The sequence below is a fragment of the Mixophyes fleayi genome, chromosome 7, assembly GCF_038048845.1.
Source record: "Mixophyes fleayi isolate aMixFle1 chromosome 7, aMixFle1.hap1, whole genome shotgun sequence".
NCBI lineage: Eukaryota > Metazoa > Chordata > Amphibia > Anura > Limnodynastidae > Mixophyes > Mixophyes fleayi.
The window spans coordinates 120,977,765-121,005,106 of NC_134408.1; the positions used below are offsets into that span (position 1 = coordinate 120,977,765).

General features: G+C 39.8%; 1 protein-coding gene across 1 annotated transcript in view; it reads right to left on the reverse strand.

Moving 5' to 3' along the window:
• The window catches only part of AGPS (alkylglycerone phosphate synthase), a 142,113-nt gene extending 115,077 nt beyond the window's left edge, over positions 1-27,036 (reverse strand). The window contains exon 1 of the mRNA XM_075180562.1: positions 26,816-27,036. Coding sequence (XP_075036663.1) covers positions 26,816-26,961 — 146 coding nt within the window. The 5' untranslated portion in view covers positions 26,962-27,036. The remainder of the gene's footprint in view (positions 1-26,815) is intronic.
• Positions 27,037-27,342: the final 306 nt, after the last annotated feature.

The window sequence follows — 27,342 nt, forward strand, 5'->3', positions numbered from 1 at the left end:
ATATGTCATTGCACTATATTCCTAGCCAATAAAACATGCCCTCATTCTGCATCTATTACACAAAGGTACACTGACATGTGGCGGTACTAATGTCTTCACGGAGTGTCAGACTGGAACCAACACTTGTATACTCAGCCTGAAGACCAAACCACGGTGGGGATCTGAAGTCAAAATGAAAATCAAGAGTTGTATCTGAACAATGAAGGTACTCTGAGCAAACAGAGTGGTGTTAATGGAGGGAATTAAATTGCTGGCAATCTGTCTGCCCGTGCAAATTGCAGCCTAAAGCTGGGTACACACTACAGAAATTTCAACCAACTTTTTATTCCCAGCGATTTTACATGCGATCGATGTTCCGATCGCTCGGTCCATGGACTGCATACACACTAGCCTTGTTTAGGACGATAAAGGGAAGAGCGGACGTCCCTTTAGCGACTTTTTACAGCCATGTTGTTGTGAACGTTGACTGTAATTTCGTACTCACTGTTGTGGATCGGTCGGAAGTTTATACACACCACACAACGGAAACGAGATTGGAACGAAAATATTAAACGGTACGACCAACCAAATGAGGCGACAATCGTCCATTTGTGCAGACTTTCGACCATCGTGTCGCTGCACACACTGACCCGACTTTTGAACGAGCGGTCGTACGTCGGCTGTTTGAGCCGATTATTGGACGAAAACTGTGTAGTGGGTACCCAGCTTAACACAGTACAGAAATCTCCTCTTATTGGAGCAGAGATTTTAGTAAAACCTCTGACACAATGTGTCTCAGACGCCAACTGAATCCCCCCCCCCCTCCAATGTGTCAGAATGATGGCTTTATTTAATACTGTGCTTGCCTTCCATGCAGAAATATAAATTTTATTTCTCCAATAGACACTATACAAAATACAAATACACCAATGTTGTTGTAATGGTCACTCTGATCATGTACCAGACAATTATAATATCGCCATCATTCTGATACAACTATAGTTTTAGTATTTTATAGGTGCAGGACCATGCTTTCTTTATGTACAAGACAATTAATACTGGGTAGCAGAGTTGACCCGCATCAAACTACCATAAACTGACAGATCCCGTTACTGGCCACAGAGGAAGACTAAAGAACTGGGTAGTTCCACAGGGCCCTCAAGGGCCACAATCCAGACTTCAGTCACTGAAATACAATCAATTACCTGCAGCACAGATCACTACACAAATAGTGCGGTGCCTGAAATCCTGGCCTGTGCTCAGATAGACAGAGCTGGTTTGGCACATCGTGTGTCATTGGAATAATTGTAAAAGTAAAAGGATTGTGTATTGGAAAGAGAATAAATATATGAAATAAATACTGAAGTCAGCTTGGGTACAGGGCATTGTCTAGGACTAGGGAGATGGTGCTGGCCGATCCTCTTTGCTTATGCAGGCAGGAGAGCTTAACAGATGCAGACGGCAGAGCAAGCCATAAACACATAATATACAAGACAATTCATTACAAGGCAAATGTATGTGCTGTGTGATTTCACCTCCCATGCAAATCAGTTCACACAGACAGAGCCCCCCCCCCCTCCACCCCCAGTATGATGTTCTCCACCCTTCAAGCGCCAGGGCCGTCTGTAGCCCACAAGTTCTGCAACGTGCTGCAGGGCTGACCGGGGACGAAAGAGTTACCTAGAACCGGCTGAAACTGGCAGCGACTGTTTTATCGAACGTGAACGCGGAAGGCAAATAAACTGAAAATTATAGAGCCGGGTTGAACTTGAGTTCATCTGAGAAATATTAAATACAACTGGCGCTGAATGGATTGAACATTTTCAAACTGCTGCGTGGCTGGGGATGGCTGGGTTTTTTTTCGTCTTTTTTTTTTTTTTTATAAGGTTTAATGTTCTGGAACAGTTCTGCAGTAAGAGTCCCCCCCCCCCCCCCTACAGTATGACGGACTCACAGGGCACGGAGAGAATGGGGGTTGGGGCAGGGGACCAGAGAGTCACAATTCTTGATAAACCAATAATGCCTTTGTCCTTTTCTCTGTCCAGCACTAAAACAGGACATTTAACGCCTGTAAACCATAACGCTGCTCAATACATTACTCAGATTATGATCAGGATGCAAAATAACATAGAAGGTCATTTTAGTCTGAAAGAAACTAATATTATATTTTATTGGACATTTACATGCTTAAGAGGTCAATTCAGCGGGATCATAAATTGTTAATGCACGGTTAGCAATCATTTATCCCCATTCTAGTGAATGGGTGTACTCAACTCTTATGGACAGATTATGTTTTAGTGGTCAAATATTAATGTCCCATTTAGAGGGGGGAAAAAAACACCAAAAAAAAAAAAAGTGTTGATAAATTGTAAACTTAATTCCACAATCTTCATCTAAATAAAGACGGCGGGAAATACACAGAAGTCCCCAAAAACTGTGCATGTATAATAAAAATAAATAAATATATATATATATATATATATATATATATATATACATATATACATACACACACACACACACACACAAGTTAACCCGTGCATGATACTCATGCATTCTAGACAAATCAAGCTACTTAAGGTGTTAAAAAGGTTCTTGTCATGCATTTGGGCCTAGCCCAGGCCTCCTCAGGGGAAGAGCGTTGCTTCCCGACGTAAGCGCCCTTTTTTAACGTGGTTTTGTCCACATGTCACCACCTCATAATTTTTCTCCATCACCTCATCCTTCATCTTCATCTCCACATCCTTCATCAAGCTACTTAAGGTGTTAAAAACTCCCCACTGTCACCCCCGGCAACCACCAACCACTCCCAACTGTCACTTCTCCTTCAAGAAATATATAGGTCAGTGTATAACTCTGCCCAGCAGGTGGCGCTACAGCTTGTTTTTTTTTTTTCACACACGCCACTAGGCATTTATATAGTAGGTAGATATATATATATATATATATATATATATATATATATATATATATATATAGTAGGTAGATATATATATATAGTAGGTAGATATATATATATATATATATATATGTAGATATATATATATATATATATATATATATATATATATATATATATATATATATATATATACACACACACACACACACACATATATATATACACGTATACACACACACATACATCTATATCCACACACACACACAGATGTACATGCCTCTATGGAACGAGCCATTTCATGTTAGTAGCTGTCCCACTATGCAACCAACCCACAAAAATTGTCCATAGGGACTCAACATTGGTAACAATGTAGTCAATCAATTCACTAAGAGCTAGTTATATGACTGAGAAACACACACAGTGCCTCAGTGTCACTAGCTCTGAGGAAACTGCGCTCTCATAAACGTTAATTCAGCTCACAAAATGGCTGCCCAACAGACTTCCCATCAGTAAGACATTGCCCATTTGCAGGATATCCTCCAGGGTAATTAAAATGCTCATGCGAGTGGCTTTAGAGAATGTCCATGACGGAGCCCTACTCTCCACCCATCCTTTATCCTTGCCGAGTCTACACTATATTTACCACAAGAACGATAGCCGTTCCAAGGACCATCTGCGCTTTGTTCAGTGCCGGGTACAGAGCTCACATATGGTCCCCTAATGACCGGGAATCAAAGTCGTTGCTATAAAACACACTATTATATATTTTTATTTATCAGTAAATTAAATAAAATACATTCTCTAACAAGGTCCACTTGCATTCTTGGTGTAGCACCAAATTAGGCCTGCTATAATAATATATCCAAATAGGAATATAAAAACCTACATAAAAGAGGTTTTAGCATCTGGTTACATTAATATTATGACATCCAGATGAAGTTCTGTCTGATTAACTCAAATGCCGTGTGCCATAATTCTTCATCATTTTAATGTAACTATATTTCAGTTCTACGGATTCCACTGTAAACGGTTAAGATGAGGTGGTACAGATTGTACAAGAAAATACATGCAAGAAAGTTCCAAACTGCTAAAAGGTGGACAAGTGTCAAACCTGCTAAGACCCATTAAGTGTTAAAGGAAAACAGCGACAAGACTGATTATTTATCTTCTAGTATTAAAAGATAAAAGTAATATAAAATAGCTAAAATCATAGTTACTGTAATTAATGCAATGTGACCTGACATGTTGCAGTCCCAAAACACCAAGGGGTATATTTACTAAACTGCGGGTTTGAAAAAGGGGAGATGTTGCCTATAGCAACCATTCAGATTCTAGATGTCATTTTGTAGAATGTACTAAATAAATAACTAAAATCTGGTTGCTATAGGCAACAACTCCACTTTTTCAAACCCGCAGTTTAGTCAAATATACCCCCAAGTTTAAATTTCAGCACCAGGAAAAATGTAGATACTTTGAAACAATGAGAATTATATTTAAAGAGGCATTACAATAATGATAAAAAAAACAATATACATTTTCATGTATATGTATTTTGTATAACTTCTTGAGTATTCCAATTTCTTACATATGTTTGGCGTGAGAGTAATACATCGGAAATCAATTATAAATGATATTACAACTCACTGTTACAGATATTATTTACAGGAGTTTATACATATATTAACATCACTTGTGAGTAATAACAACTACAACAATCAAGCTCAAGTATGGCCAAATCTCTACACAACTATAACTGATGTCACGTTTACTGGATAGAGAAGACACGTAACATTACTTGCACTACGGCATAAATGCTGATTAGATAGATCAAGTACAAATATTAAATAATGATTTTTATTTGAATTTCAACATTCCTCTACTGAGCAAAACAAATGGATATTGCATGTCCCTTCCCTCATCCAAATCTAGATGTGCAAAGATTCCCCACAATGCTTTGCACATCACAAGGATGCTCTCTGGTAGGTGTGAGCTGTGTTGCAAGACCTAAAAAAAATATCTTGGCATAGTAAAAGTGTGCAGAATGTTATTCTATATTTTAATGATTTACCTTAGGGCACACATCATCATCACTTATTTATATAGTGCCACTAATTCCGCAGCGCTGTACAGAGAACTCATTCACATCAGTTCCTGCCCCATTGGGGCTTACAGTCTAATTTCCCTAACACACACACACACACTAGGGTCAATTTGTTAGCAGCCAATTAACCTACAGTATGTTTTTGGGAGGAAACCAGAGCACCCGGAGGAAACCCACGCAAACATTTCAAATATTTTACATTTCATACAAACTGTCATTTAAAGGAAACATTTTACTTGTCAATGTAATTTTTTTTTTATTTTTTTTTAATTGTTGGAATGATAAATATTAACAATCCAAAATTTACTCATCACCTGCACGGAGTGGAGGCAGCCATTTTGCAGGTGACGAGAATGTCACCAGCTCCTAGTGAAACAATAGGCTGCACTCTCATTAATATTAAATGAGACCACAGAATAATGGCTCCCACTGTGTATAGGCGATGTGCACATTAAAACGATATATATTATAGATTTAAAAAAATCCACACAGAAAACGAAAATAAAAAGCCATTGTACACTTGCTACTGAAGACTGTATTTATCTCCAGCTACTAAACGCACATGAACGGGCAATGATGCAGAGACGTGGTAGGTTTTACAGCTCAATATTTCACTGCTAACAGAGCAGCAGCCATTTTGAGTCATCTTGACTTGCTGAGCGCATGTGAAGCAGTCTGGGGAAAGAAATCTGCAGACAAAAAAAGCAGGCGCCAGATGTCACTGCAGGACACAAACCCCTCACAGATTATTCTATGCAGCCAGGCAACCAGTCACTTCCTCTGAGCAGCAGAGAAAGGAACTGGAACCAGATTCAGTGTAGTAAAATTCCAGTGTTGGTGATGTAAACACAATTCACCCTTAAAGGCACAGTACAGTATAAGTCTGTTATATTAACTAAACTTATTACTTCAACAATTATTAACTAAAAAGCATAGAAGGTTATATAAAAAGGTCCCACAAAGTGGGACATATATAACTGAAATGACATGTTTAATATACCATAAATGCGGTGGACGCCAGAACAATGCACAGCAGTGTTACCTACCACAAGTCCAATAAGCATGATTGCAAAACTTTAAAGCACTGGTACTCAACTAGTTTTAGTAAACCTAGTTGCCTGGGTTTGCTTTCAAATTAAAGTTGGCAGCTTGTTGTAGGACTGCAAGTCCCAGCTTGCCGTCAGTGGGTTTGAAAAGCAGAGATATTACAGTTCTAAATGTACTTTGTACCCATAGGTGTGTGTACGGCACAATTCTTTAGGGTGTGTACCCACAGTTGGCAAACATGCATCCATCAGTCATCGTAACGATCATTAAGCACTCATGGATGTGAGTGAGTTCTCTATATAGCACTGTGGAATTAGTGGCGCTATATAAATAGCTGATGATTATCTACATCAAGGGGTTCACAAGTTTTTATTATGAAACCTCCTTTACCATGACTAGAATAATTCAGGGTCTGGTTAGTGCAGTAAATACAAAGTCCTGATGATCCCCCAATTAGTAACTCTCTTCATCATTCTCCATTATACCCTCGGCCTCATATCAGCCACCCAACCACACTCCCCATCACTCACCTGGGTAGTAATGCTGCTCCAGATGGAAACTGATGATTACTTTTTACTCATAGGGGAACAGACCAGTTCCCCTCTGAACAAGTCTATATTTGGTGCTTCAACTGCCAGGTCGGACATACAGCTTTCTGGGGTATACATTAAATGCCCATGCCAGAGGTCAGAGCAGAGGGCTCACCACAGTGCAATCTACGCTCCATTTATTTCAAACATAAAATAAAATAAAAGCTGGAGGAGAAAGGTATGCTGATGTCAGGCCCAATACCTGTGCTTCTTGGTTGGTCAGTTCTATCAAAATGACCACTAACCATTTCACAGTTTGTGAAAACATCCTAAATAGTAATTGTCTTATTGGATTTGATCTGGCAGGCTGGAAAATCATTTCTAACCTCTCAGTAATGAAACGCAAAGCTATTGACCGGTGGAACTGGTCGGAAGCCCATCCCAGTCTTTTGTTTAGCTTATTTACCTCAGACATTGTGTCTATATGTTGTACTAACAGAAGTACATGTCTGTATTCATTACTGAAATCTAATAAATAAAATCACATTATATATTCCTCTCTCTCCATTTACTCTGTGCACCACGACTTACATTTCTATTAAGTTTATTTTAACTGGATAGCTTAAACACAGAGGGAGGCGAAACAGATTGGACTACAAATCCCAGCAACATTCTGCTTGTCTATAATGCTAAGCACAAATGTTCCCTATATTATGAGACAAAGCGGTAGAGTTTCATTGTTTAAGCATAAAATTTATTTATTTCTAGAAAATAGAGTGCCAGATGCAGAGCTGGCCGCAAATTGAGCATAATTTACGCTAAAAAAAAGCCACCAATAAAAATAGCATAGTTACAGCCATGTTAAGTCGTTGGCACCTCAAGATGCATCCAGCTCTGCACCTGCAGGATATGCGCCAGGCGTACATACACCCACCACATGTATACAACCAGGTCATATGCACAAGAAAAGTTTAACATTTGTTTTGATAGCGAAAAACACATTCACTATTAGGCAGATGTAATGCAGCAGATCTAATGCTCCTTCTCTCGTATGAATGAAAGTAGCAGCAAAAAATGTCTGTACGTCCAAATCAGCATCAGGCCCAGAGTGTCCAGTAGCAATGGCCTCTGGCAAGCACTTGGTATTACTATATGTAGTTGAATATTCTGAATATTTTATTTTATTTTATTCATTTCACATTGGATTTTAATAATCTATTAGCAGTAAAGCACCTGACCCCGTTGTTTTTTTCCAGGATGGAAAATCAGCTTGGCTGAGCGAGGTCATTGGTAGGTTAACATGTGCAGCCAATTTCCATTGCAATTCCATTCCATTCATTTTGCCCACTGCAATGATCCAAACTGATCTGCTCAAAACACACGTTGTCTGCATTATATGTACTTACCATGTGGCACTCACAAGCACTCAGTTTTTTTGAAATCCTGCGTTTCTCAAATAGCGTTTAAACACAAACTATTCCGAGCGTTGTTGTGGCTGAAGTGCAGTGGTACGAGTGCCTGAAACCTTTCAAATAGTCTCTTGTTTTCCCTCTATCTCCTCCTGTAATGTCCTCTACTCATCACACAAGGCCACAAGACCCCTTGGGCAGGGCCCATCATATATGGAACATTTTATCCCACGTCAGCATTAAAATATTTAAGCACTTTCTGAACAGTTACCGCTTCAAGAAGCCTATGCCTTTTACAAATAAGTATTAGCTATTATTAAGGCCCAGGCTGATGTAGAAATGCAATTTTTGGCAATACCATGCTTTTAATAAAAACTGTGAAGAAAACACGCGATTAGGTGATCTGTCGCCCGACACATAACAGCGCTTTACATGCCTCTGCGTAAACGTCAACTACACATTACAATAGCACTTATCAAAATGAGTCTTTCATCTTACTCACTGCCACACTGAGTAACACCCAGTTCTCATTTGTAGCTCACATTGGTATTCCAAAATCTTATTCTATCCCGTGTTCACTGTACCTTAGACTAGAGCTATACAGGACCTAGGACGTCATAAGCCAATGCAAGCTGAATAGGACTGCTGGCGCCTGTCTTTTGATAGCCATTTCTAATGAGGTAAATGCATGCACTCCTTTCCGGCTTCTTACAGGCCTGGGCACGGCCATTTTTTAATACATCACTGCATGTAGTCAGTCTGTAAGATGATGCCTGTAATACCATCAAATACACTTATCCTATTAGGTGAACCATTATTTATACACATATATTTGTGAAATTCTGTAAAAGGCAAGTACCTAACTTACATATGTAACCACAGTGAACACTGATCCAGTCTACTTGGGGCTCTGTTGCCAGCAATAGACACAGTCCAAATCTTAAATATCAAATTCATAAATCAAAAGTGTTAGCATACTGTGCCAACAATGATACTACGAAGTATAGTAAACAGAACATTTTTAGAAAAATTGGCACAGTGTTAAGCATTGCTGTCTCGCAGCACTGGGGCCTTGCATTTCATTCCAACCTGGGCTGTGTGTAGTTTGCATGTCCTCCCTGTGTTTGTGTGGGTGTCATCAAATTCTCCAGTTCCGTTCCCCGCTTCAAAAATCCTACTGGTATCGTAACTGGCTTTGCACATGCACATAAGTGTAAGTGTAAGTGTAAGTGTGTGTGTAAGTGTGTGTGTAAGTGTGTGTAAGTGTGTGTGTAAGTGTGTGTGTAAGTGTGTGTGTAAGTGTGTGTGTAAGTACATGTTAGGGAACTTAGATTGTAAGAACCACTGAGGCAGGGACTGATGTGAATGATTAAATATTGTCTTTTAATATTTCACCACTATATAAAAAGGTTAAACAATAATAATAAATAATAATAATAATAATAAATAATGAACAACCACATCTCATATCATGACAGCTTCAGAAACATTTCAAGAGTGAAAAATGACTAAAATCTCTTAATTAACTAATACCAGTAAACCAGTCTGCTACGTTTTCAGCTTAAGCCGGTTACTTTAAGGTCTTTACGTGTCTTGTATAAGCGGATTAATGCCATGAAACCAAGGCTCTGCATTTCACTTTCAGCAGTCAGGAAACCTTCCTTCCTGACAGCCGTCTGTCTGAACATTAGAGGAGAGGATCAGCAGTGGAATGTGACTTGCTCGTCCTGTTTACTGTAATCGTCAATGCCAGGAAAATAAGACTCCAGGCGTTAAGCCAAACATCATGGCCTTAAGTACTTTACGGTTAGATTAACTATAAATACTCTCTACTACCTGTCAAACCAGGAACCACAGTAGTTTACAGCAAATGAGCTGCTAGGGTCACCATCATATTTGATTCTACTACTACAATCTTAATACCATAGACCCCAAAATTGACATTTTCTATGCAGGAAAGCAGTATGACAACAGTAACAACAACAGTAACGTATAAGGAACCACCAATTCTCCCAAATCATTATTATCATTATTATCAGTTCAAAAGACAGAGAGAAAAGACAAGGGGGGGGCGAAGATCCGGATGCATATAACTTATACTTAACACACTGTAGTATAAAGATCTTTGAAGTATAAATTGTCATTTTAATAAACTTAATAAAGCCTTAAAGAGCAGTGAAGTTATAATACAACGTAATCCTGTAAGAAAAGGCTTAGGTTACATTTGGAGACAGGAGAGACAGAAGCTCACAGGAATTAAAATGCATGCAATATGTTTAACTAAACGGATCATCAATGTTGATGGAAGAGAAGCCGAAACTTAAGACATGCAGTTCATATATGCAAAAATTCCCATATCACACAGGTGAAGGCTCTATGACAGATTGGCGATTTAGATCATCATTCCCAGCACATTTCAGGCAGGCAGGTTGACAATTTAGGCGACCAATGGTCACATCAGTAAGTGCTGGTGTGGTCGTCCTACCACAATATATGTGGGGCCCTTTGTCTTAATCTGAGATAATCATGAAAGGCCAAACCTGTAAAATATGTCCATATTATGTCCACCCTGTGTGTTTGTAAATCATCCTATACACCTGGTCATAAGACAAAGTCATAATATACATGGCCAGCAGATGTCTAATGTTACTCACATGCTTGTAACATAAACCCAGAACACATACAGTCACCTCCTACACATCAATTGTGTGTACATGCAATTTTCTGAATCAATAAGTAGCAACAGAACATACTACAATTCACAAAGGGCAAAATGAATGCATCTGCTATTTTCTTTATATTCCTTCTCTTTAGCCTTCATAGCAAGGATTAAATCAAGGAGCTGTTTAATCCGCCTGAGGAACCTCTGTGGGTGAACAGACTATGGATTGGGAAACCCTAATTAAAAAGGATCTGGTATAGAGTGCTCTACACATACAAGCTTCAAATGTTCACCTGATACTTCCTACCGGAGTGTTTGGCTGGAGAAGCGACAAAATAAAAAGTCTTAAAGGACTCGATCTCTAAACTACTTTATTGTATTGGTTTACACATGCCCAGCTTTTACTAAATAAACTGCCTTATCTTTAATCTGTCCGTTTCAGCCATGTCACTGTATCATCAGACAGATGCTGATACAACACAAAGCTGTTCTCTGGCTACAATTACATCCAAGGACAGTCCACAGAAGATGTGCGTTGTGTCTCAGACCAATGAAAAAACAAATCTGACTGATAATATAAAAACATGGCTACAGAGCACAGAAAACAAAAAGCATAGAGCAATGTATTCCGTAAAAGAAAGGCATGTACCAGCCAATAAATCATCTGGACATGGACTCCTTTATATGTGTAACAGAGAGGATATGTGAAACATATTTTAAGTGAAAAGCAACATAAATAGGCAACATTTACCATATCACACAACACAGGTGAGTCATAGAAAACAGATATATGCAGAAATACAACTGAATCAGCACATGCTGGTAGCATGGAGCACACCTAATGTGATCAAAGAGAAAAACAGGAGGGAAAATCTGCTACTTTAGCACTGTACATGAAATGCTACACAGTGTCTGTAACAGGTATGAATACAGGAAAGCCATTACTTAACATATAATGGGCATTTCACAACGAGGCAGGTGTTTATAGAACGAAGCACGATTACCACCACAACCTTCCTGAATAGGTTTTACCAGAGCATGACTACTGTGTGCTGCTGGGGGACCCTGCTCCGTGCACTATGTAACTCTCTGTGGCTTTCTGTTTGCCTTCATTCCCTTGATTTCCCCTTCATTTCCCTCAAATCAGGGTACTCAGAAGAGAAGAAAATTTGCTTTCTGTAGACAAAAGTTCTGGCTCATGAGTAAAGGAGCGTTTAGAGGAGTGGAACTTGGAATATGCCTATAGACTGGGATAATTATGGAAATTCTGTATGGGAATAGGTAATAAGAGAGGGACACAAAATGTCAAGCAGAAAGGGCAATTATGAGATTGTATAGAAATGAAGTCACAGATAAAGCATGGAGCCAAGGGCAGAATAGCATTCTAGTTAGATGAAAAGGGCAAAGCGAGATCTGTAGAGCTGGTGAAAGACGAACAGCAGTGGATGTGCAGCTGCTGAGATGAATGAACGGAGCTGCATTTAGAAGATAGTGGAGGCTGAGAGTCTATGCAGGGCAGTCTTAAGTAGTTACAGAAGTCAGGTTATTAGAAGTTACAGGCTAGTAGAATAGTGAGAATAGGTTAGTACATTTTTATAGAAGGAAGTTGTGCATCTCAGAATCAGAGATGAAAGCAATGTTACCACTAACACTAAAAATCTGTCCAAAAGCTCAACTCTGTAAGATAAGTAGACTTTTGTCAGGAGTTCACACCACCTATTTTACTACTAGGAAATACAAGATGAGGTAGGAATAGAGAAGGTGAGCAGGGCTTAATGAGGTGTTGTGTGTCATGACTCCCCTATCACTTGATGCTTATCAAGGAGGCGGGACTTGATGATGCAATTTGCATTACAGCCCTGCTCACCTCGCAGTAGTGAGAGCTCTGCAAGAGCATTGCCTGCTTTTTCGAGAGCCCAGGAAGTCTCCCCCTAACTCAGCAGTATCCACAATGTAGACAACTGTGACTTACATAAAATAAATACATTTAAAAAAATAAAAAAAAAATAAAAAAAATCTCCACCTACACTTTTTGGGAGTCATTTACAAAAGCAGGTAACATATTAGCAACGCTTCTAAATGCGCCCGAATTCTCAGTCTCCTAATTAGTAACAGCATGGTTACCAGTCATATGCATGGTCTGCTTTCTGCGACAGTGCAAACAGCAGTGAACTGAGACAAATTTGCATGTGACAGGAAGGGATCACATGATTCCTCCACGCACGCGCTGCCCAGCTCTGCTCCTCGGAGCACAGCCGACAGCCGAGAAAGATATCGGTTAGGAAAATAGCTGGCGTACGATAGCATATAGAAAAAAAGAGAAATATTTGACACAGTAGAATTTGATACATAGCGTTAATAAGCACTCGCCATAGACTGCTATGAGGAGTGCTCAGAAAAATTATGAGATGCAAAGCAGCAGATATCTAAGATATCTACTGCAATGCTACAATGATACATAGCTATTTAGCGGTTAATCACGGAAAACTGTTGTTTTCGGGTATTTAACAGGGGGCAAAACTTTGATAAATAGGCCCCCAAGCCTTAGAACATCCAGCGGCAAGATCAAGCAAGGACCTCGTGGACGGAGATTCCGTAATTCCTCAACTCCTCCTACACAGGATTCCGCAGCCGTGATTATTTTCTGCAGACCGATGGAGACTTTACAGCGCGTAAGGAGCTGCTCATATAGCTCTATGCACTTAATGAACCACTCCTCCCATGAAATTTGCTTTTTATGAATGGATAACCGAGATGAGCAACTCTAAATTGGACTTTATGTTTAAGAGAAGTTTGACATGCATCTTACGTCTGACTCATGAATGGTAAGGCCATAGGACTTATGTTATTATTATTCTCCATTTATGCAGTTTTACATGTGTTGAGATTGAGAGCACACAATTAAATGTATGCAATTTTATAATTCATTACCAATATAAGTAACAATGACGATTCAATATCCGAATGCATTTTCATCTTGCTTATTTGTTTATTTATATTTTTGTATTTGTGTGTTTTAATCTAGCACATTTTCATGCAGTGTTATATATACAACTGACCTTGGAAAATGATTATTTAAAAATAATTCTGCACCTATTTATATCTTATTTGTTGTTGAGGTTTGGAGACTGAAACACCCTTGAGGCTGCAAATGTATAACACCCACATAATTAGGGAAGTATAGTCCAATTTCTATTCTTGGTGTAAAGTGGGTCAGCTGTACAGCAAGATAAAGCAGAACGTTAAGCACAGTCACAGCACACCCAAGGATTCAGCGGTACCAGATGGTAGATTCCACGACATCAGTTTATTTTTGTTTTTTTCTATCACTCCCCCCCACCCAACACAGTTTCTCAATTATATGAACCGCGGACTCTTAACCTAACTGGCGTTTGTCTCTAGCCTGTTCTGTATTCCAATATCAACATGCTTTGAGATGGTACATGTACAACTCATCACATTATGACCCGCATCGTATAACCCGCAGTGTCCAGGAAATTATAACCATATTTGCAAAATACATCATAAAAAAAAATAGGGCTTGTTGACCCATTCATTTTATTATCAAAGAATGGTTAAACAGCGTCCCTTCAGTCCTAGGTTTCTTGAATAATTCCCTACAAATGAGGTGACATTAGCAACCAGGTGCCCTCATCATTCCCCACTGGGAAACCCTACTGATGACCTCACTTGGGTTTTTTGGGAGACGCTACATTACAGTAGAGTGGGGTACGGTATAGAATGTTGTGTTTGGGAGGTGTATTGGCTACAAATCAAATATAGCGATTTCCTTCCTATGAACATCATCACATAACTGTTTCTCGGCACTTGACTACGTTTTTCTATCCTTGACTCAACCCTTCATATCCACAACATCCGGACCTTTGTTGTTTGTAAGATTAAACAAACAAACAAACAAAAAGTAAGCAGGTAAATAGAAGCAGAATACAGTACACAGTATGGTTATCTTTAAAACTTTCTTTCATTTTTGCTCACCAAGGTATATTTCTGATCTAATCTTTCGAGTTTATTCAGGCAGTTATCCTATGTAAACAAATAAGGCCCAAATGACCAGCTACAAATATTAACTAGGCACACAATCAGTGGATAACTGGACCATGTGTATAATATATGTATATTTAATACAGTATAGCAATATCTAGTCTTCTGGTTAAAACAATTTTCAGAATACACAATACAAAAATGTGACAATTTAGTAATAAATCACATTTATGGTGGATGTGATCTCCCTGGTACTGTACTCTGACATTTTGTTACAATTGTATTATTACTAGTTACTTTTACAAAGTAACTTGAATAATATATCCCCAAGTTCACAAGAAGGCAAGACATTTTAAAACAAGGAAATAAAGAGCAAGAAAATAAAATTTGCATACTACTATATATAAAATCAGTGTATTAGCAGCTAAATCATATATGTGAAATAGTGCGTGTAGGATGGTGGTGTTTCTCTATCTTGGATCACACTGGGGCTGAGGAAATCCAGATCTTGTTTGATTGACTCGCAGATTTACTGGGTGTCACAAACGCTCTTTACTAATGGTAGGTTGGTGAATACATACAGATGGGCATGTCCAGTCATGTCAAAACAGGCATCAGTAACATGCAATGCTTTACCATTCACCTTTAGTCCTAATAAAGCCCTCAGGTCGGCTTTAGTTATATGTGATTGAGAAGAAGTAAAAAAAAAAAATCACCTGATAAATGACCACTCGGCCACATATCACGTCAGTGTGTATAATCGCACGATGAACGACAGTCGTTCCAAAGTGCCGATTGTCATTTCATTTGGTTGGTCGAACTGTTTAATAATCTTGTTCCAATCATGCAGTGTGTATGCACTCATGATCTCAATCTCCATAGTGTTTACAGAGTCATGATCTGTTCAGCTGATGTCGGCAATGAACATGTCCTGGTGACTAAATGTAGAGAGTGCTGTAGATAGAATAGTTTGTCCGTTTGTTCTGAGACTCAAAATTTTGTTTCAGAGTCACAGAAGCTAACGCAATTCGTTATGACATGTGGATAGCTATAACAAGGCAGTTAATCAGTGTGACAGGAATGAGTGAATATTGTGCTGTCATTCTCTAAACGACTAGAGGACCAGATGAAGAGCACAGATCTGAAGGTAAATCGTGTCAGTGTGTATGTATGAATCGCCCGATCAGTCGGAGCTTCAGTCATAGATACAATTGTTATAGATAACAGATTGGTCAGAAAATTCTGTAGTGTGTACCTAGCCTTAGTGCAAGACTACAAAATTAATTTTACCTTTTATAATACTTTGGTGTCCTGTAAAGGCGCTCTTTTCCTTTTACAATTGGTCTAATGGAAATATTTAGCAAGTAATGCATAATGTGATTATAGGACTTAACCTATAATCTAAGAGGCATTATGGGATTTTATGAAGGTATTACTAAGCCTTCACGGAGAGCTCTCCACTCAGTATAATTCTTTTACTCTCTGTCAATAGTATTCATATGTGATAATTCTCTCACAACACAATAGCTTGGAGGTGTTATCTAGCGGCAAGGGGCTGGTATGACAAGATTGTGGGCACACATCACTAGGGCATGCCTAAGGTCTAGAGATATGAAAAGATGACAAAGCGAGAGCAAGCGACAGGCAACTGCATACCTCCCATCTGTCCAGATTTGCACAGCTCAAAAGCGGCTTACATGAAGTCGCGCTGTTTCGTACAAAAGCGTACGTTTAGCGGTGGTCTGTCCGATTTCATGTCTAAATGTTGAAAGGTATGCAACGCCATAAATTCGCTCATAACTTGCATAGGTAGATATGATAAAACCATGCCTAGCATCATTTTTTATCTTTATTAGCCACAAGTAAAGAAAACATTGAGAATTTAAAGAATACCTACAGTCACACTATTAATTGTCCCCAACATCACTCCACACAACTAGTAAAATCGTGGAGGTCTTCACCAGGACCCTTGTAGTTTAAAAAAAAATTATTCTCAATTAATGCTCCAGTCAGCTACAACTGTACAATTTTGAAAATGAAAAGGGGGTCAGGGATCCCACAGATATCCTAGTTGGGTGGAGAAAGGAATTTTGAAGAACAAGGAAAAACGCTGCTGCAATTGCTTTAATTAGGACTTTAACTATTGCCTTTAATTATGCTACCACTTAACTAAAGGCAATTAAATTCAAGACTAATGATTATGCCCTGAACTCAGATAAGTGACATTATGATGGCCAACAATGTTGGGTGAGGTTTTGTTTTTATCTTTGCTTATTAATGGCGTTATGATGCAATTTCAGCAGTGCGAAGGGCAGCAAGATTACCGTTATATGTACAAAAAAAATAAATTAATAAAAAGCCCTTACTGCTTTTGAATTGTTCAATAAATTTTGGGAGCTTCTCTTCAAAGTCTCATACTTGCAGGAGATGGCTGAACATACTGTGTACGTAGTAGAGCAAATACACATTTGAGAGGTGTTAGTTACCCGGGATTAAGCCTACTGCTTTGGCGGTAGTAGATTAAAATGTTTAAAATAGCGGTGAGAGAGTGTTGTACATACTGTTCAATTTATGTGTGTATTTGTCATCTCACTAATGTACCTTTCAAGAATGTTTCTGTTCTGTAATATTGTTTAAGACAAGATGTTACTAATAAAATGTATTTAAAAAAAAAAAAAAAAGTTTAAAATAGTCACATCTACTATGTATCTCTACGAACGGGATTTACTTCTGATCCTCTGGGGCTTGTGTCCACATCAATATGCAATCATAAGGAGGATCCAAAAGAGTTTATTATATGGATATATTATAATGACAGCAGCTCCGATGCATTCTAAACATATTACGCATAGACTGGCAAAAGGGAATCTTGGATTGTTATGTTAGTACACAGGGTCTATTTGTGAGATCACTCACACACCACAAACAACGCTTTCATATACCTAATTAAAAGAGCCATAATATACATCGCAATGAAACAAAAGAGACTTCAGTGTTCTGTATTAAGTGCTTCTGAACTAACACCGAGATCAATCATTCTTTGTCAATGTTCTACTATTCCAGTCTTCCTGTTTGACAAGAGTCTATTTTTTAAGTTTCTCAAATTACGTCCATTTATATTGTATATGTGCTTTTAAATATACTACATGCAGTAGATTTCAAACGGATAAGTTTAATTTGATACAAGTATTCAGAACAAAGATTTTTAGCAAATATTCAGCTGATCTAAGCCACAGTGGCCCAATTAAACCACCTCAAAGTGTTTCAATGAATAATATCAAAATAGGGACCTACTGGAAGAAGCAGGGACAATCTTAAAAGATAACTTTGACCCCCAATGTCAGGTTAGCCTGTGCAATCTGTCTACACAGCAATTTAGCATGTGTGGGGTAAAGTCTAGTTTCTAGAGGCTGGTCCAAGTTAGTCAGTGTGATATAAAACATGATGGAGCCAGCTTCGTTATTTCGCTCAGCTAACGTAGTGCTATACAACGATATGCCTGACTGATAATACATTCTAAGCAGCAGATCATCAAAAACTGTGTTTTTATTTGTTCATTTTATTATAAGAGACCAAATTCACATCGCTTCCGCTCTGCAGTAATGTATGTTACAGCAGTAATTGCTTTAATTTCTCTTAACGGTTACAATATTACACACTACACAAAATAAATTTTAGAGCAAATAGAACAAAGTGTTTTATGCTATAGATGGTTATAGTTGCGTAAACCGTCAGCTGTTTTGAGTGTATATGGATTTTTTAGCTATGAAAAAAATGCGCCTACCACAGTACCAGGATGTAAGAGGTTAGGCCTGTGTTTACACGCTGGGAATGACACGTTTGGAGCACAGTTTTGGTCTCTGATTTTAAAATATAAACATATTCTAAACATATATTGGGCAGCACGGTGGCTAAGTGGTTAGCACTTCTGCCTCACAGCGCTGGGGTCATTAGTTCAATTCCCGACCATTGCCTTATCTGTGAGGAGTTCTCCCCATGTTTGCGTGGGTTTCCTCCGGGTGCTCCGGTTTCCTCCCACACTCCAAATACATACTGGTAGGTTAATTGGCTGCTACCAAATTGACCCTAGTCTCTCTCTATCTGTCTGTCTGTGTGTGTGTATGTTAGGGAATTTAGACTGTAAGCTCCAATAGAGCAGGGACTGATGTGAGCGAGTTCTCTGTACAGCGCTGCAGAATTAGTGGCGATATATAAATGGTGATGATGATGATGATATTATGTCACCTTCTCCGAGTGGAAACATCCATTTAGGGGAAGGAACCAATATTGCCGAGAATGGTGTCTATAAAGAAATGGGAACTAATAACATTACTGAGGCATAATACAATCCATGCCTCAGTCACTATATCCTAGAGAACCAATACACTGAATAGTGGTTCAGACTATAAAATGGCTTCTTCCAGTGTGTGCGCGTAGCACCGGTACACTGTAATTCAGCGGCATCTCATTTATCCATGAGAGTATTCCATCAGCAACTATAAAATAATGAATCCATTGCTCAGAGCAAAATATTATAACAATGCTGACAGGAAAGCTGCTGTCACTTGGTTAAGTCAATTAGGAGAGGGGCGATTATTGACCAACATAAGAAACATAATTAGAGGACATATAACGTATAGGTGAAGAAAACTCCCAACCTCCCTTCCTATTCTCTCCTGATTCATGATAATCACACTGAAGCTTATTCAGGTTTCAAATGACACCTTGTACAGAGCCCTATATACTTCAACTTATCTAGGATGGGTCCTGCATAGTCATGGAATCCACAGTGCTTTGGGGAGTTTCTCCACAACTACTTAGGTCTAGAGTATGTGAGGAAAAAAACAAAATCCTACTGTAAATTCTGTACTAAATGCTTTGTATAACATTCACAAATATACATTTAACCCACGCAAACATGCAGAGAACATACAAACTCCACACAGATAAGACCATGGTCGGGAATCAAACCCATGACCCCAGTGCTGTGAGACAGAAGTGCTAACCACTAAGCCATCGCGCTGCCTTATATCTATGCACATGTAGCTTACAGTCAGTAAGTCTACTTAACATTACAGGGAGTCAGTCTAATATGGCTGATTGCAGAGAACAATAGCTTGCAGTGAGCTAGCTTAGATACATGTCTATATATTTGTGGTTTCACCAGAGGTTTTTTTCACCGTGGACAAAATATATATTTTAGGTTCTACAGGGCCTTTAACCATGGGACTTTTGTCTCAACACATGATAATTTAAGACATTTTATATTACTCTGGACACAAACAGATAAAACCAGCACACACGTAGTTGATTAGTAAGAGTTCAGCCCTGTAAGAGAATACAGAGAAAGTAATTTCTGGAACGTGTGGCTTTTTTTTTTTTTTTTAAGTTTAAGCACCAATAGCTTCTAGTACAACGGTCAGGTTCCATTCTTACACATTTATTAGGTTACATCACATCCTCTACAAGGAAATTACACACAAGGATGACAACTGTAGGTGATGCAACATGGCTCCCATACCACACTGCTATCTGTTTAACACTACTTTTAAGCCAGCTTGGGCACCCAGATCTCTTCCAGCAGCACTGAGGCCCAATAATATGGATGTAAGATGACAGCACACACAGGCCAACAGTGGCCATTAGCAGCCATATTCATATACCATGCCACCTATTTTTCACCATGTGCCCATTTTTACAAAAAGTGCACGTGCTACGTATCAGTTAGTGCAACAGCTGACACGTACTGAGAGGAAGCAGGTGGATCACAGCGTTACAAGTTATATGCAGGCTGTATGCACTTATATCCCTCGTATTGCACCCCAAGTCACAAACAAGATTTTGTTTTGCAGGACAAAATATTATAACTGGATTGAAGTTGTGGAGGATTTACGGGGCATTCCTGGTTAGCAGATGGTGTACGGCCTCTTCCTCACAAGAAAGCACTGGATTTTGTGTGATCTCTCAATGGGGCGCCTTTTGTACTTTTTTACGTACACAAATATCCATGCAATAGAAAAAGACACAAAAATGACAACCATAATACGAGGTTAACCCTCAATCTTCCTTAATTTAATATATGCTCAACAGAGGAGGGGGTGCTAAAGTGGAAGTAAGCTGCACAGAGAACTCATTCACATCGGGAGGGGGAGAGAGAGGGGGAGAAAGAGAGAGAGGGGGGGGAAGAGAGAGAGGGGGGGGAAGAGAGAGAGGGGGGGGAAGAGAGAGAGGGGGGGGAAGAGAGAGAGGGGGGGGAAGGAGAGAGTGGGGGAAGAGAGAGAGGGGGGGAAGAGAGAGAGGGGGGGGGGAAGAGAGAGAGGGGGGGGGAAGAGAGAGAGGGGGGGGAAGAGAGAGAGGGGGGGGAAGAGAGAGAGGGGGGGGAAGAGAGAGAGGGGGGGGAAGAGAGAGAGGGGGGGGAAGAGAGAGAGGGGGGGGAAGAGAGAGAGGGGGGGGAGAGAGAGAGGGGGGGGAAGAGAGAGAGGGGGGGGAAGAGAGAGAGGGGGGGGAAGAGAGAGAAGGGGGGGGAAGAGAGAGAGGGGGGGAGGAAAGAGAGAGGAGGGGGGGGGAAGAGAGAGAGGGGGGGGAAGAGATGAGGGGGGGGGGAAGAGAGAGAGGGGGGGAAAAGAGAGAGAGGGGGGGGAAGAGAGAGAGGGGGGGGAAGAGAGAGAGGGGGGGGAAGAGAGAGAGGGGGGGGAAGAGAGAGAGAGGGGGGGGAGAGAGTAGAGAGAGGGGGGGAAGAAGAGAGAGAGGGGGGAGGAGAGAGGAGGGGGGGGAAGAGAGAGAGGGGGGGAAGAGAGAGGGGGGGAGGAGAGAGGGGGGGGAAGAGGAGAGAGGGGGGGAGAGAGAGAGGGGGGAAGAGAGAGAGGGGGGGGAAGAGAGAGAGGGGGGGAGAAGAGAGAGAGGGGAGGGAAGAGAGAGAGGGGGGAAGAGAGAGAGGGGGGGGAAAGAGAGAGAGGGGGGAAGGGGGGGAAGAGAGAGAGGGGGGAGAGAATGGGGGGGGGGGAGAGAATGGGGGGGAGAGAGGGAGAGAGAACACTAGGTCAATTTGTGCAGCAATTAACCCTACTAGTCTATTTTGGCGTCGTCGGACGGACCCAGAGCACCGAGAGGAAACCCACGCAAACACGGGAGAAATACAAACTCCCCTCACCCAGATAAGCCATGGTTGGGACTTGAACTAATGCCCCCAGCGCTGTGAGGCAGAAGTGCTAACCACTACGCCACCGTGCTGCCCATATTGCTTCCAGCAGATCCTACTTCACTTCTACATTTTGGATATTTGTATTGAGATGATTTTTCTACGCTTTTTATTTATTACAGTCTCACTCTGGTCCTTCGGTTATGTAGTAGTGTCACCTCTGTACATTGTCACAAAACATTAGATTACCAATCTCTGATTATACACCTCTTTACACTGAATGTTAACTTGTCCTCTCTATTTAGTCAATTGGTAAAACAAATAACTTTATTTTACATTGCTTTGACTGTATGCTTGACATAGATATTATCTGTATTTAGTTTTTATCATTTCTTTTTTTTATTAATTCATCACATCTAACAATTGTCACTAGGTTAGAGTGTTTTTGTGTGTGTGTGTGGGGGGGGGGGAAGGGGGTACGTTAGGTTTGCTGTACATTTGCACCTAGTCCCTACTATTTTATTTTGTCAATCCGTTATGTGCAGTGTAGGGATATAGAATTGTGACGGCCATACTCAAAGCCATTTCCTATTCCCAATGGCCAGTCCAGTGACTTATCTGGCCACACACACACATAGTGAAGTACATCACCGGAGAGTGAGTGGGGGCCAAGCAGTGTTAATCACATTACACTTAAAATAATTCTGGATTGAAAGCATCACAACCTTATGACCTAGACAGGCATGTACAGTAATAAAGAGATTATATATCTTTTACAAAATAGATAAACAAGAGCGTCAAACAAATTACTTTTTAATATGATGGCCCATTAAAAACATAAAAAGCAACAGAATTCTGTGTAATTCATTTTTACAAATGAAAAGATGCGCTGTAAAGGGTATGGGGCTCCTGTATTACTTACTAGTGGTGTGGGGGAAGGAGAAGGGTATTGTGTTTAGGTGGAGGTCCCCTCGAAATAAAAATCTATTTTTAATAATCTGCAGTGAAAATACCAGGTAAGGGCTTGTCCAGATGCAATGCAAAGTGAGAAAAAGGGGCAGCATACAAGGCATAGCAACTGTCTATTTCACACGCACACACTAATATATATATATATATATATATATATATATATATATATATATATATATATATATATATATATTATATATATATACACACACACACATACATATATATATATATATATATATATATATATATACACACACATATACATATATATACACATATACACACACACTATATATATATATAATATACACACATATATATATATATATATATATATATATATATATATATACACATATACACACACACACATATACATATATATATATATATATATATATATATATATATATACACACATATACATATACACACACACACACCCATTTACTGTCGGGTTCAGGTGTCATTTAAACACCACAATGTAAAAACTACTGTAGGCTTATTTGAGCACAGGATTGCATAGGCAAACCGAGGGGGTATGCTAGTGCCTGGAAACTCCCTTCCAAGCCTGGGGCATTGTATAATTGAGGTGGCTGGACCCTGCTCCGGCTTCACACAGCTCTGCTTGAAAAGGAAGAGCTGCGTGCATCTAAGAGTACACGCAGCATTGCCCATGTATAATATGGGGATAGGAAGAGTTGGAGAGTAGCCAAGCACTGTCTAAAATTATAGACACGCCCCCCATGCATGCTGGTCACGCCCACTGGCGGCATGGTGTGGAAACCCCCTCTACAAATCCTGCGTTTGCCCCTGGATTGTCGGCCATGCAATTCCCTTATTTTTAATAACCAGACATGCTCATACAGAGGATGTGTGGAAGAAATGCAGCAAGAATATTGGATTTGAAAACCAAGGAAACACTCATAAGGTGTTTACCAATAAAGCATTGTGGAATGGATTCTAGATTCCCAGTTACAAGACTAAGTAATATAACACAGGTGTGTGAGGTTTAGCCATTCAATCCAATACACAGCTTCCTCTCATGACCTCGAATGCTTTGAAGTAATGTGTTATTAAACAAGACAATCAAACTGCACACAATTACAAAAGTCTGTCCTTGCGTTACCTTTAGTATGAAATGGCATTAACCTGCACTGCGGAGGCCTCCCACTTACTGCCCCCCTCCACAGCCACTTTAAAGCGGTGAGCAGACAAGTTATGTGGGTTCTACACTACCGAAACAGAGGAAGTTCAGGAAAAACAGTTCAACGTGTAGAGGTTTCTGGGGCTCCATTACGGAGACCTCGTCAGTCAGTGTATCTGGGACTGCTGCTTTACCTGGCATGTGCAAACCAAACAACCACATTTCTATATTATCTATACCATTAAACTTTCCTATTCTACTGAAAGTGATACTAACTAAAGCTTATATATGCAAGGCTTTCCTTCAGCTGGTTTAAGGAAGTGATTATCAATAGCACACAATGGAGAGATTGGTGCTGGCCTGTTTCAGCCTTCTCTCTCTGACTAAAACAGAATGAAAAGAATACATCAATTGTTCTACCTCTGCTTGCAAAACTGATTGCTTTGCAGGATTATTTCCTACAAGAAATTCCCTCTGAGCTATTAACTTTCAGGGCTCCTTCCCACCTATGTTTTTTGCACTTTTTGCCAAGGTGCATGAAAAGTGCATTAAAGTAAGAGTTATTAGTGCCAATCCCACCATTATGTTATGAAGCGCTATATTTCAAACTTTACAATAAACCAGGAGTTATTTCTCATGCAATAACAGTCACAGCTTGTGCAATATATTTTACAGTGAAAGCACATACGTAATGTATTAAAATGCATAACTAAACCATGTGTGTGTCCATTTCCTGGGTTTCTATCCATTTTCTCAGTGCATATGTGTGAGCGGGCCCTTAATGTATTCCATTTTCCTTAAACTATGCATTTCATAAATAAATTACATGCATATTAAATGTTGTGGTTACAGAATCTATGTACATGAAAGGTTTTTGATTCACTGAAAGTGCCAAAGTCAACTAACTAGTTTACATTCTTATGAACAATCTGTAAAAAAAAAAATTCCTGAGACCCTGCCACACCCTGCTCTAAATACATTTGACTATTATATGGGCTTGTCTTAGTGGTGTCAAGGAAATATTACTTACACATATAACTTGTATTATGAGATCATGATTCATTCAGTTTTAAAAGGTTGAAGGGGCATTCACAGAGCGATTACGTCTGATGGTCCTGAAACCTATACCGCTGTAATAAAACTTTTAAATTCAGTAGTTTGCCTGATGATTGCGCTCACAAGTACGAGTCCCTTGCTGTTACAGCACAATGCAACACTTATTTGACATGTATCAAATTCTCCAGATACATTCAGACTAGTATATCTAGATAATTTGCTCACTCCAATTTGCAAATGGAACGCAACATGAGAAAATTGCTCTGAAAATTGTGCCAAAGTCTACATCATAAATTCCCATACCTGCATACTTTAGACAATTGGCACTGCAATCCATTGCTTAACCCCTAAAGCAGGAAAATTGTGTTGTGCTGTGGCCTGCAATTGCTACGGACACTCATGAGTAGTAAGGGCGTGCAGGCACCTTGATCAACTATGGCAACACCTCATGAGTTTAAAAGTAGTTTGCTCACGGCGTATTCTGCATGGAAAGTGGTTTAAGTAGATTCTCTGAATACACTTGTCAGAGAGCATTTAAAGATCAGTTCTGGGCTGTATAATATGCCTACCTCTAACAGCTTTCTGTAATTTCCACTAAAACACTACAATAATACATTAACATAGTTATTTGTATATTTTCAAAACAGTTCCTTAAAATCAAAGGAAAAAAAACATTAATGTTGCTCTGTCTGCTATAGACTGGGATCATTCATATATATAAGCTTTACATCCATTCTAGACACATGCAGAACACAATAAAAGAGCTTGTGCACAGGCTGTATAATTAAATCCAAGAAGTCATAATATAAAAATTGAGGTAAAAGATAGAAAAGGAATGTCTGCTAAACATACAACTAAATTTCAGCTTTCCTGTCAACTTAACTTTATTATTATTTTATGGTGGTGTCATAAATGGAGATTAAAAGTACCATAAAGATGAATGCTGACCACACAGCAATTTCCACAGCCAAGTCAATAACCCAAACATCCAATAGCAATCAGCAAGTGATGTGGATTGATCAAGACTGGCTGAAAATGCATTTGTCCGATAACTACAATCTACCACTGTGTACAGTCATCAGCAAACCCCACATTAATTCATTCCAAGCATTGTTGCCATTTGCGTGGAAGTGGAAAATAAGAGCTTTGTTTTGGGATTTCAGAGAACTTGCTTTTTAACGCATAAAATTAAATACACATAACTAAAATTAGTGCTCGGTCATTCTGTCTTAAATCAGCAAATATTTAGCTATTTAATTTTCATCATGACTGACACACACAACTAGAAAAAAAAAATACTTATTAATAAAACATTTAGGTCAACAATAAGATAGTTTTATGTGAGGAACAACTTTTTACAGCAATTTCCAATTCTATACCTACAGCTGAAGCAGGAAGTACTTGAAATGAAGAGGATATTGACAATATACAAAATCCAAATATTAACATAGCTTTCTTCAAGCTTATCTGCAAAAGCCCATTAATTTTATAATACAGCCTCATTACAAATAAGTACTGTACATTGCATTAGATCTTGTAGCTGTCATCAAGGAACAGGACCAAATGATGCAAAGTTCCTTTAAGTTAACACATATATACATTTACTGCAGATTTTAGGATTATCTAATGTAGGGTTTGACAAGCTGTGACTTTCAAGCTGGTGTGAAACTACAAGTCCCAGCATGCCCTGTCAGTGTAGTTCCACAACAGCTGGAGCCACAGGTGCCAACCTCTGACTAATGCAGAGGATGCTGCCTGCCTGGAGCTCAGCATGCCGCCACCTGGTGATGCCACCTGTCCTGTCACCTCCCAGGACCGCACCCAAACCTCCTCCCGCACACCCACCTGCCTCCCCCACCACACCTACCGTTTCCTAGGGATGGAGGGAGCTGCCGGGGCCTTGCACTCGCTCATAGAGACGGCCGACGCCGCTCCGGGCTGCAAGTGGCCGGAGATAATCCTCAGCCTGCGCTGCGAGCAAGCGGACACCGGGGTTCCACGGGCGGCCGCCATGCTTCCGTGTTGTGCGACGGAGGGGGGCCTGGGGGAGAGGTCACAGCGTGGGCATTCTGTGGCGTCCCAACATGCACCGCGCCGCCGTTACCAGGCAACCGCAGAACGCCGTCTGCTTCACTGGTCCCTGCTTCCTAGTCCACCTGCCGGAGAGAGGGTCACGTGATCCGCTCCTCTACTATTGTTTAAACAACTAGCCACTTGCTGTAGTGTTCTATGTTCTATGTTCATGAGAGACAATGTTGTTTGAGCTGCGTAGATCATATAACGTAACGAGTTTATGTCCAGGTTTCACGATGAACAGACTTCAAGAAAGAGAAAGTGTTTCAACTGGCTGCATCATCAGCATACTAATAATATGTCCTCTAACATCTCACATTT